Source organism: Cebus imitator, unplaced genomic scaffold (genome assembly GCF_001604975.1).
Source record: "Cebus imitator isolate Cc_AM_T3 unplaced genomic scaffold, Cebus_imitator-1.0 Scaffold101, whole genome shotgun sequence".
Classification (NCBI taxonomy): Eukaryota; Metazoa; Chordata; class Mammalia; order Primates; family Cebidae; genus Cebus; species Cebus imitator.
Window position 1 is genome coordinate 895,003 of NW_016107416.1, and position 15,512 is coordinate 910,514.

Here is a 15,512-nt window from a genome sequence, read left to right on the forward strand (position 1 = left end):
TTTTTAGTAGAGACGGGGTTTCACCATGTTGACCAGGATGGTCTCGATCTCTTGACCTCGTGATCCACCCGCCTCGGCCTCCCAAAGTGCTGGGATTACAGGCTTGAGCCACCACGCCCGGCTCAGGCTTCTTTCTTTCTTGCACCTGCCCTCTCTCCCTTAGTGATTTCATTCAGACTCAGACTTTAAATACCATCTATTTGCAGACTCTCAAATTTATACCTCCCGCCCTGACTTCTTCCTGGAGTCTGATCGTGCCAGATGGCTCTCCATTGAGTCTGCACCCATTGGCAGCCTCTGTCCCATCAGGTATGGATGAGAGGACTGGTTCCCCACACTCCATGGTGTTATCAGACTTGTTGGGTTTGCCAGTCCAGAGGGCAAACTGTGCTGTCTCAGTGTAGCTTTATTTCCATTTCACTCATGAGTGAGGTTGAGCATTTTTCCGATTGGAGTCATCTGTGTTCCCTTTCTGCTTGCTATTCATGTCCTTTTCTCTTCAGGCATTTAGCTTGGGCTGTGTTGGGCTCCAGACTCATGCATCCAAGGGCCATGACCAAACAGAATCCCTGCTTCCACACCCTCTTTCCAAACTCCTCCTCGACTCTTTCCAGCCCATGGGTGCAGCCTGACTTTTCCTGTTGCTCAGGGGCCAGACCTTGGGCTCATTCTTACTCCCTTTCTTCTCATCTACCCTGCTGCTGGATCCAGCTGCAAGTCATCTCAGCTCTGCTTCCCAAGTAGATTCCGGGTCTGAGCGTGTCTTACCATTTCCATTGCTTCCAACTTAATCCGGGATGGTGCCACCTCACACCTGGAGATGGTCACTTTCTGATGGGTCTTTCTGCTTCCTCTCCTACCCATCCTGCCCCCAGCCCAAGCTATTGTCCATCCAAAGCTACATTTATTTACAGCCATAAAGCAGATCACTTCACTCCCCTGTTTAGAAACTCAAGATGGCTTCCCACTGCAACTCGAATGCAACCCAAAGCCTTACCATGGCCTCTGAGGCCCCCGGCTGCTTGGTCCCAGCCTTCCTTTTGGATTTCATCTGTGGTCCTCTCCCCTGTGTCCACTGTGCTTCAGAGCTGCTGGGAGTCTCTATCCACTGAACAAGGCAAGCCCGCTCCAACCACATGACTCACTCTTCCTGCTGTGCTGCCCCCTGCAGGACTTGTTTGTCCTCTGGTTGTTTGCAGGGTTGGACACTTCATCAGGTTTTAAAACAGATGTCACCTCCTCGGATAAGCCTTCCCTGACCACTTAACTACACTAGCACCCCACTCCAGCCAGGCACTAGCCCATCACCTCACTTTTATTTTCTGTGCAGCCCGGAACACCACCTGATGCTTTCCTGTTAGCTTGTCACCTGCGAGTGTGAGCCCAGGAGGGCAGGGACTGTGTGTCTGGTAAATTCTGTTCCGTAGATGTTTGTTGCATTGTGAGTGAATATACAGACCAGCCTTATAGACACAGACATATCTGCACCCTCACAGTCATCTCCTCCCACTCACAGTTCCACCTGCACAGCACACAACCCTTAACACGAAGGCATTCCACAGCCCCCCACACCTGCTCACATCCTGCCCTGAGATACCTCACAAGGTGTATACGTTTTCACTCTCAACACACACTTACCTGCAGATTCACCCCTGTGCATCCTGCCACCATCACAGACCCCACACAGACTCAATACCTCTCCCACTGCCCCATCACAGCCAGTAGCTACAGACAGATGCATCTTACACACAAACTTTACACTTTATCTTCTACTGAGAACAGCTGATAGAGGATAGGTGGTGGGGCTATTAGGCCTCCCCAGATCAGCCACGAGAGTAGCCTTTCCTAAACTGTAGAATCTGCACCACGTCTGAGATCCAACCCCACTGGAGCCCCCACCCTCGGAGCCCCCTGCCTATCTCCTGCTGTCATATGCCTGGGCACTTGAGGCTATGGAGGAGCCTCCTGGCACAAAGCCAGATAGCCAGAAACGCTAATCCTTTAAAGTCCCTTCCAGCCCACGGAGTCTCCCAGGGGCCAGAGGGTGGTAATAGCAGGTGGCAGGAGGACACATGTAAGATTCTGAGCTGGGGGACAAGGGGCAGGCACCAGAGGCCAGCCAAACCCAGACCCTGCTGGTCTTGCCAGTGTGGGGTCAGATCATGGAGGGAATGACAGCCTCAAGCAGATGGCAAAGCCAGGTAGACAGACACAGGACAGGGACAGAGAAAAACAAGGAGTTATCAGCTACTGGCCTGATGCAGAATGCAAAGCAATGGATGTGGAAATGGGGAACAGAAGGAGGACTAAAGCCAAATGGAAAGGGATGCCTCTCTGTACCACTCTCCACACCAGGCTGCTGTGGTTCCCAGACACCAGCCCTTCCAGGGACCATGTTCATACAAGGGGCCTATCTCTTGTGCAGCCAGCCTGTGGGGCTGCACTCAGCTCAGAAGGGGGCCTCCCCTCTGAGGCCTCCTAGCTATTGATCTCCCCATGTGAGGGGCGCTACTGTACACTGAGGGCCACGGTCTGAAACCCCGAGTGCCCTGCTGTTCATGAGCTTCTCTTGTCTTCCCCTACATCAACATAGTTTATGATAGGACATCTCAATGAGGCCAGGAGAGATTTTTGGAATCATCCCTCTTCCATTTTTTGGAAAGGAAACCAAACATTCAGCACACATGGCATTGGAGGCTGTGGAGAGGGGCCACGCGGATGGTGCTGAGTGACACACAGACATTTCATACCCTTTAATTCAAATCCAAGGTGCTCTGGCAGTGCAGAAGAGAGGAAGGTGAGAGAGGGAAGGGTGGAGGGAGAGACAGGTGGGTGGGGCAGGGGGAGAGAGAGACAGATACGTTGGTCAGGACTCTTCAGACACCAGGCAGCCACCCTGCGAGGTGAAAGCAGGTTAGTAGTGACCCCTCCCGGCCTCCTGAGCTCCTTCCCTGACACCCAGTCCCCAAGTGAGCCCCAAGGAGTGGAGAGGGAGATGTTAGAAACAGCAGGCAGGGCAGGCTCTTTAGAGATGAGCTGTGGGGTTAGTACCTGGTGGGGAGGCAGAGGCGCAAGAGTCAGTTGGCAAATGTCCCTGGGAGGAAAGGTGAGTGGGGTGGGGCCTCAGGAGCTCCCTGCTCCTCCCAGCATCAGTGCCAGGCCTTCAGCACTCTCAACTCTCAAGCCTTCCTGCAGACAGCTTGCCCAGCTCCCTCATCAAGGGCGCTATTTTGTTGTTGTTGTTGTTGTTCAGAGTGCAGGCATGAGTTTCCCAGACCGGCCCCATGTCCCTCTCCGGCCCCACAGGCCTAGCTGGCCTGCCCACCTACTGGGAGCCCGGGTGGAGCCTCAGAGTTTGAGGGAGGGAGCAGGAAGAAGAGGACAAGGTTCCAGACAGCAGGCCACTTCTCTACTTGACACTCCAACACCCTAGAAGCCTACAGGGCTGGACCTTGGCGCCTGAGCCTGATTTCACTACCGAGAAGAGCAAACTGCAACTCAGAGGAAGAGACAAGTGGGTTCACTTGTAGAATGTCTGAGCTCCTCAAATGGTGGGCAAATTACAGTCTTGGAAGTGGGATCGTGTTTTGAATGTGTGGTTTCAGGACCCCCATACCATAGAAGGGTTAGATAAAAGCACCCTGACTCAAGGGTCAGCTCTGCACTGACCTGCTGCTGTGAGACCCTGAGTGATACCAATCTAGTTAAGTCTCGGTCTCTTATCTGTTAAATGGGCAACAGGCTGGGACACAGGATCCTAGGAGCTTTGGAAACCTGGCTGAACTTTGGAATTGTCTAGACCAAGGCAGTCTGGCTCTGGGGTGGGAGCCCAGAAATCTCAACAGTGTTTTTAAAAAATCTCCCCTACCATTCTAAGGTAGCACCCAGCATCGGTCTACAGGCCTGGAGTGTCTGTTTCATCCCTAATTCGCTATGTGGATGTGGGTAAGGCATAATCCCTGTTTCCTCGTCTGTCCGAAGTGCCTGCACACAGCTAGAGGAAGATGTGAACAAGCCTAAAGGCATAAGCTCAGCATCCGTGCAAGGGCCCTGCTCCTGCCAGCCTGGATGTGCTCACTCTCTGGCTTCGCCAGGTGCATAATCAGCTCCACTAGATCCAGGGAGGATGTGACATTGTGTCTGATGTTCTCATTTGCCTCGGAGGAAGGTGAATGTGTGGCAATCTGCAGGAAGTCCTGCACATTATCCATCCCTGGACCTCTCATCTACTTCCTGATAGGGATTCCAGAGGGTTCTGCCTTTGGAAAAGGGCAGGAGAGCAGGGTGGCTCTGAGCCAGGGACTGCAATGGCTCTGACTGAAGAGCCTTGAGGAAGATCCTGGGGCTTCGACCCCCCCAGTTCCATGCAGAGACCACACCAATGAAGCGCTACTCCCAGCCCTTCCAGACACAAGCCCTTCTTGTACTGCTATTAAATCCCAGGTTGGGGAGTGACCTTGAAGTTCTGGTTTCTTTGCAGTCTCACTCTGACTGCTTGGAGGCAGGAAAAAGTTAAGTACAGTTTGTCCACTTCTCTCCAGGGTGTCCCAGGGCTAGTCAGCTGTGCTGAGTAGACAGTAGAAACTTGACAATTCTCAAAGAACCTTGGCGCACCTCTCACTGAGTAGTTAGTGCTGAGGCCCGGGGGCCCTTCAGGCAGCCGGAAAGCTCACATTGTTTGGATGTCCAGCCATGCTGCCCTGAGAGAACAGCCCAGCTTGACCACAGAGACCTGGGGCACTAAGAAGATCGGGTTCATAGAGCTGGTCTGGGCCCCACTTTTGGACAAGTTTGTATTAGATGAGGCAGCTGGGGCCCCGTGATGATGCTAGGACACTTTCCCAAGGTCACACAGCAAATTAGGGGGCAGAAGGGAGACTGAAAGCCAGATCTTTGGTCCCTTGGTGCTAAGCCATGGCTTTCCTGTCCACTGAGTCTCTGGACAGGCCTGGCTGGGTATTCCTGAGGACAATGGCCATCTGAAGAAGTGAGCAGGGCTACCAAAGCCCTTTAAGCGTTTTCTTCTGTGTCACCCCTCTGGGAACTGAATAGTAGAAGCAACTTCCAGGGCTCCTAACTGGCCTCTTCGAGTCAAAGGCCAGTACTGTTTAGAGTGGTGGCTGGCACTGTTGGTGGGGTCACTGAGGGCTTGGTCAGTCACTGGGTAGGCAGCTTTCTCACTGGGAAGGGTGGGATGGAACATGAGGGGCCTATGGCTGGCTCTGCCCCAGCAAAGAGAAGAGCTTCCCACTCATTATGTTCATTGGCTGCCACTCAGCTAGGGTGGAATGGCACCACTGAGTCACAGGAAGGGCCTATTAACCAGAAATTTGCATGGTGACCCAGTAACCATGGCAACATGATGCTGGACTCCCGACAGGGCCGTGCTTACCAGACAATATGCAAACTCTTCATCTTGGACATGTTCCATGACATGCAGTCATAGGGTGCCTGAACAAGGAGGCAGTGATGTGTGTACAGATGTGAGTGTGCGTTCCTGTGTTTGCACATGTATGTGCAGGTGTGAGCACATGCTCATGGGTTTTCTCATGTGTGCAGCCATGTCAGAACATGATTGTGTGTTTGTGCGTATATGAGCCCCTGCTCATGTTTGTGCTTGCATGTACAAGTGTGTGTGCTCTTTTACATGGGGACATAAACATGGACAAATTTTGACCCATGGGGATTGGAGGGGCTATTTTTGGAAGAAGGAGAAGCTTCAATGTGCTATTGCAGTCACAGCCTCTTTCCTTGATCTCTGCAAAAGATAACCTGGTCTAGATGCTGTCTGGCCAGGTGTGAAGGTTGGACACTTTGCTCAGGATGTGCTGGGAGTCAGCCTCAAGGGGGCTGATGCTGCCCACCCCCCATGCCAGTTATAGCTGGGAGAGGTACTAAACTGCACTCCAATCATAATGGTGGGCTCTCTGCTAAGCCCTTCATATGCAGCCCTTCATGTCATCCTCACAGTGACTCCACAGGCATAAATGTCATCATCCCCATTTTACAGATGAGAAAACAAATTGAGAGGTTAAAGAGGCCCCCGAACTAGTAAGCTCAGCAGCTGGGATTTTTATTGAGGTCTCTTTGAATTTGAAGCCTGAACACTTAAGCCAGCACTTCATACCACCTTTTCTGTAATTATCTGCTAGAGCAATATATGAAGTGCTCTCTGGGAAAGTGTTTGAAGAGGATAAATCCTTTACGAAAAGGTAACAGTCAAGCTACTGAAGACACTAGGCAGAAAGGCCTGGACTGCCTTTACAGGCCCTTTTCTGGGCTCCTGGGGCCCTGCTGACCCTCCCCGCAGACCTGGGCTGAAAGCTGAAGCGACCCAGCTGGCAGAGAGGCCTTGGATTGCAGCCCAGGTTCCGGAGGCTCTGCTGCTCTGATTTAGGACAGGCCGGGGCGCCCCATCCAGAACAGTCCCGCAAGCCTGAGAGGCTCTCTGCCGAGAGGAACATGGCCTCACTGTCTCTCTCACCTGCCCCCCGGCTCTGCCTGGGCTCTGCCTTGTTCTGAGGCCCCTCCTGCTCTATAGTCTTCCACAAAGGGCTGGGTATGACTCTGAAATGATTGTAGAGTCCACGTTCTAGAGAATTATGTTGGGCCGCATGTCCTGTCCACAGGTTCTGCCCTTCCTCCTTGGCCTCCAAAACTCCACTAAGAAAGTTGACCGTCTGGGCCAAGCAGCTCCCACCCATGGGGCCTCTATGCCCCTGTGGGGTTGGGATGCGGAGTAACTTGCTGACCTGTTGTGCTGTGGTCTGACAAGGACTTGGAAGGATCATTTCTCCACCCTGAGACCCAAATCCCCAAACCCCTTTTTTCCAAGGGCTACCTACATGGCCCCCTGGGTCCCACCTTTAGCACCTCCCAGAGTTCCACCTCCCAGTATCCAGTGCCCTGTGGACACTTGGTTCCAAACTCCTCATGGGGCCCAGCTGTCCTCCCTGGAGAAGAGGAGGTGGGGGGCAGAGGGAAGCAGGGGCCCAGCCTGCTCTGCAGGATGGGATGGGTGACTGGAGACAGGCCTTGCAAGCCAGCGGACCCCTAGCCCTGAAGCGGCATCAGTGGCTGGCTAGTGGCTTTTTGCTCTGCTTCACCTCCACCTGGCGGTGCTGGAAGGAATTGCTCTCAGGCCCCAAATAAAACACTCCACAATTGTGGCTGCGTCCTTGGACCTCGGGGCTCACTTTTCTTTTTTTCTTTTTTTTTCTCTTCCTTTCCCTTCTCCTTCTTTCTCTTTCTTCCCTTCCTTCCTTCCTTCCTTCCTTCCTTCCTTCCTTCCTTCCTTCCTTCCTTCTTTTCTTTCTTTCTTTCTCTCATTTCTTTCTTTCTCTTTCTCTCTCTCTTTTTCTTTCTTTCTTTCTTTTTTTTTTTTTTTTTGCAAATTGTATAAAAGAGAACGGTCTAACATCAGAATTTGAAGAAAGGAAGGGAATAAAATCCTAGATGGGAGGATTCAGACCACAGAGATGCTGGAGAGAGTCACCAGTTACCTTTCAATCCTCAACCTTTTAGCATCTCCAGCACCAACACCCCCCCACCATCTTGTAGCCACATAAATATCTCTGGTATCCATGGAAACCATTGCCCTGGGGCCTGCTCTCCCTTAATTCCCCTTCCTTCCCTCTACCCCGTTTCCAAACCCTCAAAACAAACAAATTCTGGAAAATGGGCTTTCTGAGAACTTTTTCTCTCTTAAACACGCCAGCACACACACGAGCCCACACACTCACTGCCAGCCCCATCGGTCTCCTCAGGCAGCCTTCAGAGGCACGGGAGTGCTCTGCAAATGCTTCCTCCCATTCTGGCCAGGCTGCCTGACCCCCAGAAGTCAGGAGGAGGCCTGGGTGTGGCCCTGGCTGCTGCAGAGAGAACTGAGCATTACTGTGCCCAGGAGGTACAGCCCACATGTGGAAGTGGGGGTGCCGGGGGGCGTTTCCGTCCCCTCTGCACAGGCTTCTGTGAGCACTGAGGATTGAGAGGAGGGCAGGACACCCTCTGCATCTCCTCCTAGTCTTGCTAAGCAAGGCCCCATCCCTCCCCAGGGGGAGACTGTCAGTCACCAGGGAAGAGAAGAAATAGAAGAAAGAGACATACTGGAGAAGTTGACCATTGCGAACTGCTGACACCTGTCCCCGGTGTATCCCACAGGACACCTACCAAAAGAAAGAAAACCAGAAAGAGAGAGCCAGGATAGCAAGACACAGGCATTGCAACACCCCGGCACGGGCTCCTGCCAATGCCAGCTGGGTTCCTTGCCACCGTTACCATTTGTATTGGCCTTGCCACTCTGCCCCTTACCTGCAGCCCTGAACTTTAAACCCAAGGATTAGGCCAAAAATGAAAACAAAGCAAAACAAAACAAAACAAAACAAAACAAAAAGAACTAACAAACCAAAATACAAAAAAGAAAAGAGAAACAAAACAAAACAGCCAAAGATCAAAACAACCAACACCCCTGGCCCTATGCCCTACATTGGGGGGACTGCACCCGGAAGCTTTCTAAGGAGCAGGGACTTGTGTTTGTATCTTCAAACATACTTTGCTTAGGATCTGGCATGTACAATCGCAAAGGCAGTTTCTCCAAACATCTCTGTCCGAAGAATCCATTTGGACATCTGGAGAAGGAAAAGGGGAAAAATCACAGAACAAACTGGCATCATCCGCGAGGCTAAGGTTAGAAATCAAAGTGCACAGTGATGAATGAGAAAAACCAAGTCAGGCACTTGGGGTCATACTTGCAGCTGAAGGGACTGGAGTCGGGGCTGGGTGGAGGGCTCTGAGATCTCCTTAAAAATCTGTCTAATAGATGTGGCTCCATGGGTGGTGGGGACGGTGGGGTGGGCCAGGGAGGAGGATGATTTAGGGAAGTAGGGTGAGGGAAGATGGGAAGTTGTCCTACTGGCCATTGAGACTTTCCTTCTTACCTGCCTGGTGCCCCATGAAGCAAGAACTGTAGCCTCTTGGTGCCAGGCAGTCAGTCAGCTGGCAGGGATCTGGGAGCCTTAAGGAATACCAAGTTCTTGGGAGATCCTCCCAGGACCTACTGAGGGGTTCTCTCCTGGGCCCTGGGCAGGTTTTCTCATCCAAGAAACAGGCCCCAGAAAGCTCAGAGAACTTGGGAATGCTGTTCCCAGACTGTATGTCTATGATCTAGATGTTTTATCTATTCTCTCAAAGAGGGTTCTGTGGCTAAATCAATGTAGGAAATGCATTCTCAGGGTGCCTTGCAGAGTTGCAGTGTACATTCACCTATGAAAGACTATGAAAGTTTCATAGGAGGAAATAGCTGAACTTTCCATGTAAGTTCACCTCAAATTTATTTCACCATGGATGTTGTTTTTTGAGGAACCCTTGTAGAACATGGTTTGGAGAAGCCCACTCAGTAGGGAAATGGGAAGTTGGAGAGGAGCTGGAATTATCAGCATCCCAAAGTGGGCCTTCCTGATACCAGGTGCAGGGAATCTGGTCTCAGGTGGCAAGGACCGCAACAGGGATTGGAGCAGGCTCACTGGGGGACCCTGGAAGCTGGTCCCCATCAAGGGCCTACTGGCAGCCATCCTTGGAAGCCCTTCCATTTCTTCATGACCTATTCCTCCATCACTGCCTGGCCCTGCCCTGGATCTCATTCTCTGATCTTGCCTTGCTTACAGCTCCAAAGCACCACCCACTCAATCTCCCTGACCTTGTCCCTACCCCTAAGGCACACTTTCTTCTGCTCTCTGGCTGCCACCCCTCTCCTCAAGCGAGTCTCAGATTTCTCGAAGATTTCTGGGAGACATGCCCAGCCCTGTACCCTCTTCTGAACCCCAACAAGGCCAGATACCTAAGGAGAATCTTACAGGGAGGGCTGGACCCCTTCCCCACATCTCCCTACTCAGAGATGGGTCTATATTGCCTCTGCATCTTCTTCCTTAGGAAATTAGCTAAGTTTATCACGAGTGCCTTCCTCAATAACAGACTACTGTTCAAAATTAATCCATTTAAACTTCCTCAAGAGGCAAGTGTACTCTACTTCCTAGCATTGCAGTATATAGCAACCACCAGGAAGCCACTTAGGCTTACAGTAAGTGGTGGCCATTGGTTGTGGCAGATACTCATGAACACCTGTGACCTCAAATCTGGAGGCGTGGGGAATGGGAGTGGCATTGAGCAGAGGGCTGGAGTTTCTCTGGGCCTTGATGGCATCTCCCCCAGGGGAGGCAGGAGGTTCATCCTGCAGTGGTAGGAGTCCGTGTGGAGGTTTGCCTGGCTAATGGAGGGGTAGTGGAGGGCTGGGAAGTGTATCAGGAAAGTGGCATCGGTGGGGAGAGGTGCAAGCTCATCTTGTTGAGCAGGTGGCTTGGGGGAGGAGACCACCATCAGCCCCCTTGTCAACACGTCCTTCTCTGATCCCTGGCGCTCATCCCTATTCATCCCAGCTCAGGAAAATGGAGGTAGTGGCTAAGGCTTCCCAACCAGACCAGCTCCAGCCAGGCTCAGCTCTTCTTCCTCAGCTCTTGGAAACTGATGTCCACTTGTGATGGGGACTAGAGGGGGAGAAGTGATTTTCAAACATAAGTGCCTTTGGGAGTGGAGGATTGCCAAAGACCCAGGAAGTTGCCAAAATGACTCTTGAATTCCACAAAGGAACAAGAAAGAGACAGATGCACGTGTGTCCAATGTCTAAGATCAGCTCAGCTCTTGGAGGCAGGGAAACCTGTGTATGTGTATGAATGTGTGTGTGTGTGTGTGTGTATGTGTGTGTGTGTGTGAATGTACGTGTGTGCGTGTGCGTGTGTGTGCATGACAGACAGAGAGAATGGGGGAGTACGGGGGCAGAAGGGTCAAGCAGAAATGTATTTCCATTGCTGACATAAGCGGGGCTGCTGCCCCAAGACCCTTGGAGACCAATGAGAACTCTATACGTCCCTGTGGCCTGGACTACCCTGACTACATCCTTACATCTTTCATGGCCGCTGAGTTGCACAACATTATGGTCCTAACCTTCCTTCCTTGAGAAAATGTGCTCCCCACTGGCTGAACAAAACAAAAGCCACTGGGGACAGGCACAGTGAGGGGTGGTGGAAGGCTGACAGCAACTACTGTTCTTTCTTTGGGGCACTAGCTCCTTCAGGGACCTCCTGGACACTCCTATTTCTCTCCTTAGTCCTGTTTGCTGAGGATGAGTCACATTCAGGAGGCTGGGGCTTCCCTAGAGAAGGCTTTGTGGGTGAGCTGGGCCTATAGCCTCTCTAACCTGCACCTAATACCAGGGTAAGAGAGTATGGGCTACATTAGCCTATCAACCAGGATGGGAGTCTGAACTAAGCATTGGGGGCTGGGTGGTGGTTGGTGGTTTCCACTGCAACTGGGATTGATCCTCTGATTTTCAGGGGCACAGTGGACAGATTAGAAGCAGCAGCAGGTAACAGCCTTCCCAGCCTTTCCCACCGTGTCATCGGCTATGACTCTGGGAAGGTCTGTCCCCAGGGCTGGAGAAGAGCAGGGTGAGAGAGGGGCAGAGAGGAGAGCCCACGGGCTGCATCTGGGGTGACAGAGAGGTCAGGATTTCTGCCTTCCCCTTCCCCACCCCACCTCCCGGGCCTCAGTTTCTCCTTTTAGTAGCCTGGGGATAATGCCATGTGTGCTGCCCTCACCCGGAGGAGGGGGTGGATGAAGGATGACGGTGTGCCCTGGGCACTGGAGGGAGTGAAGGGCCTCTGAGTTCATGAGAGGGGTGAAGATGTGGTGAGGGTGAGCAGGCAGATGGGGGTGGGATGGGGAATCACCTGGACATGGGTGGGGTAGGGGCAGAGGGATGAGGGGGATGAGCTGATGGGACGGGGAGGCATGCCACTGGTATGTGCACAGGGCTGGAAAGAGTCTTGTTCTGTCATCATCCCCTGAACCAGTCCCCAAGAGTCACGCACCAACCGTGCTCTACAAACACACGGAGAGAAGAGGAGAAAGCAGCAAGAGGGAGTGCAGAGGCCCCTGTCTAACCCAGACAGGGGACAGTCGCCTTGATTTGGACTCCCATTTTCAAATCCCTCTACGTTGTCTTTTTTAAAACAAAATTCAGTATCAGTGACACTGTTTCTCTTGGCACTGAATTCTAGAAAAACAGGAGGGACGGAGCGTGCCTGCTTTCCAACACTCCCTGCAGGGCTCTGAACCAATACACAACAACAAGTGTAAGAAAACCAGGAAGGAAAACTGATTTTTATAGAAACTGGAATGAAACTGACCAGTGTAGTTTCATTATCCAAGCTAAGCGGAAATGCAAAAAAATCAAAATAAAAAGTAAACAAACAGCACAAATGGTAAGACGTGAGTTCCGTTTCCTAAGTTCTTTCCTTTTTATTCCATTCAGGTGTCACCAGGAACCCCAAGAGGCCTGCCCCCCTTCCCTCCCAGCTCGTCCACCCCCAGAATGGCCTCTGGGCTCTGCCCTGCCCCCCACCCCCTGCCCTTCTCCAGCACAGCTCTGAGGACTTGCCGTTCTGATGGATGCCCCTCTCCCCCAAGGGCTGACAAAGGGAGTCAGGGAAGTTGGTTCCAGGAACCTCAGCTGGAACCAGGGGTGGCTGAGATGGGGAAGTGGTGGCTCTGGGTACCCAGGTCTAAGCAGTGCAGCCCAGTTGCCCTGGTGGGGAGGGGAACAGGGCACCGTCTTCACAAGGCTCAGGCTCCTGCCTCTGCTCCTCTCATTTAGCTGGGCAGGACTCAGGGGCCCTAGGGGTGCAACCTTGCTGGCAGGGCCCTCCTGGAGCCCATGTATCTCACCACTCCCTTGCTCACACCAAACTCTAGTACTGGAACTCTGGCCCCCATGGCCCTCCTCAGCTCTGGCACCTGGCCTGAGGGGCCAGAACCTTCCCTGCCTGGATGAGGGCTGACTTCAGTGACAGTGCTGGATCCCTTCAAGGTTCAGGGGTCCCAGGGGCTCAGGAAGAGGAGAGACCTGGTGTATATGTCACGGGGAGGAAGAGGGTGCAGGAGACAAGGAAAGGGGGATGCAGGGCTGGGCCATCCCTGTGAGGTATGCCGGGACCCTTGCGAGTTTCTAGTAGATCTGTTCCAAAGAACTCAAGTTTCAAGGTTAGAATGTTCCCTAGGGTCTGTCACACTAACATGGCAGCCTCCTAGAGGCAGAAGGTGGGGAAGGATGAGGGGCTGAGTGTGGGTTGAGAACTTCCCTACAGAGCCTGTTGTTGCTATTGGGACTCTCCCCTAAGATTTGGGATTGGGGAGGGTGGGAAAGAGATGGCAGCAGGTGTGGTTGGGGCCAGGGAAGAGGCCAGTGGGGGCAAGAGTCACGGTTCTGCTTGGCAGAGCGGGCCGGTCACCCAGCACTGAGCTGAGCATAAAGGAGGCGCGGCCCCTTGTTACCATGTTGTTAGGTGGAGGGGTCTTTAAAAGTCCTGGCCTCCTCACCAGGCTAACATTCCTGGGCAAGGCTGTGTCCAGGAAGGGGGCTGTAGATCTGGAGTGGGAGATCAGAGGCAGGGGAGCTGAGAAGTGCTGAGTCTGACCTGGTCTGGGGGAAGGTCAAACATCTCTCTCTGAATCTCCACCGATGTTTTGGTGGCCTTTACCCAGATGCCATGGGAATGGGGCAGCTTTAGCACCTTGCCAGAGCTCTAGGCTTGGGCTGCTTTGAAACACTGAAGTTATTAACTAGCCCCACCCCCCACTCCTCCCCTAGATCTGTTGGGAGCCTGTGCTGCCCTCACCAAGCTCCCTTCCCCTCCTCACACACTCACCAGAGAATCTGTCCGGCGGGCACTGTAGGCCCAGCTGCCCAGAAGATCTGGCTAGGCCTGAACAAGGCCTCCCTGACAGCCTGTCTCCCACCTGCCCTGTTTGCTATGGGGAGTGGGTGGTTCCGAGCTCCTTGGAGTTCCTGCTGGGGCCACCCTGCCTGGCTGCTGAGCAGGCTCTAGCCCCTGGGGAGGCAGAGAGGCCCCAGCCTGAGCCTCTCCTCCACCCTGACCTCCGCCATTGGGCCATACTTAGAGTGGTGTCCTTGCTGGTGTCCCCTCATCCCATGGAGAGGGGGCTAGGGCTGAAGGGGCACAGGCAGCACCCAGGGCATTTTTGTACAATGGGGTCCTGTAGGGCAGAAGGGCAGCCAGATCCTGAGGTCAGTACTGGGTTCTGGGCAGACCCCTCTTCTCCTCTCAAGGCTACAGGAGCAGAGGGCTCTGGGATCTGCACTCTGGCCGTGCCAGGCTCCTTGTTATTGGGAAAGATGCAGCCTGGGACATGTTCATTAAGAACAAAGTTTGGAGAGTTGCTGAGAGATGGGGAGGAAAAGAGGGGGAGAAAGGGAGACCAGGGGAGGGAGAGAGAGAGAGAAAGAGAGAGAGAGAACCCAGAGCCCAGCGCCTAGGGCATAGACTTTCACCATCTCCCTAAAGGGTGTTGGTGAAAGGGTAGACATCAGGAGATGGGGTGGGTAGGGGCCTGAGAAATGGAGACTGTACAAGCCCCTGTGCCCCTTAGAGCGTATAACTCCTTATATTCCGGGAAAGGGCTAGGAAGTAGGACAAAGCTTCCTATCTACACCCCTTGGGGAACCCTTGTCAGTGGCTTGGAACCCACTTTTCCTAGAGCCCTCCACTTCTGACCCAGCATCTCCTACCCTGCTCTTGCCCCCATGCCCACCCCTACTGGTCACTTACTTGCAGGAGATCTGGTTGATGCCCTCGATGTAGTAGCAGACACCTCCATTGACGCAATAGGACTTGGCTGTCTCGTTGCATTTCCGGGCGTGCCCCGACCAGGATGCCAGGGTGGTGCTCACTAAGGGTATGAGAGATATGTGCCAGTGACCCACTGAGACCATCTCTAGGCCCCAGCTATCATTTCCCTCATGCCCCATCTCAAAACTGGAAGATGACCAGAGGCTGCAGGAATGACTGGGGTGGTCCCTTCTAGTCATTAATAAGGCAAAGGAGAGGCCACCATGAGCTCTGCCCATCTGCCCAGTGCAACCCTGCACCCAAGCTCTAGGCGAACTTCCAAAGGCCAGGAAGATTTTCATTCTTTTGTGGTGGGGGGCGGGGAGAGCGCGGGGTGAGAAAATAGCAGGAACTGCTTCCTATGCTGAATAAGGGCCCACCTCTCCCCTTCCCTGCCTGGCTTTCTGGGGGCTCCCTTGCAGGTGGTTGAGATTCTGATGTCTCATGTGGGGAACAAACCCACGAGGGGGTGCAGGGAAGACACCTACACCTGCCTGCAAGGCTTGGGCTCTCATAGTGGACCAGGGAGTGGCTGGAAGGGAGCTGGGCCTGCAGGGGATGGCACCTTCAGGACATTGTCATTTTCTAAGATCTGGAGAGGTGTTGGGGGTAGGAGAAACCCTAGCTTCTACTCTCTTCCCCCTTTTTCCAAGGGCTGGGCTGGCTCCAAACCTCCCAGGAATGCTTCAAAGGCTACCATGGCCCATCTCCATAAGCATCTGGGGCCTTCTCCACATCTCCCCACCCCAGACAGCCCCCTCCTCCCCCACCTCA

At 53.2% G+C, this 15,512-nt stretch overlaps 1 protein-coding gene across 3 annotated transcripts in view; it reads right to left on the bottom strand.

Annotated features, from left to right (window-relative positions):
* Positions 1-15,512, bottom strand: part of NRG2 (neuregulin 2) — a 187,295-nt gene that overhangs the window by 11,071 nt on the left and 160,712 nt on the right. The window contains exons 4-6 of one of the 3 annotated variants that reach the window (XM_017536744.2): positions 14,679-14,799; positions 8,107-8,165; positions 2,751-2,774 (exon numbers count right to left, since the gene is read on the bottom strand). In XM_017536744.2, the coding sequence (XP_017392233.1) occupies positions 2,751-2,774; positions 8,107-8,165; positions 14,679-14,799 (204 nt within the window). Of the gene's footprint in view, positions 1-2,750; positions 2,775-8,106; positions 8,166-8,550; positions 8,628-14,678; positions 14,800-15,512 lie in introns of all 3 variants that reach the window. The other 2 variants (XM_037741409.1, XM_017536745.2) reach the window with 2 other exon arrangements.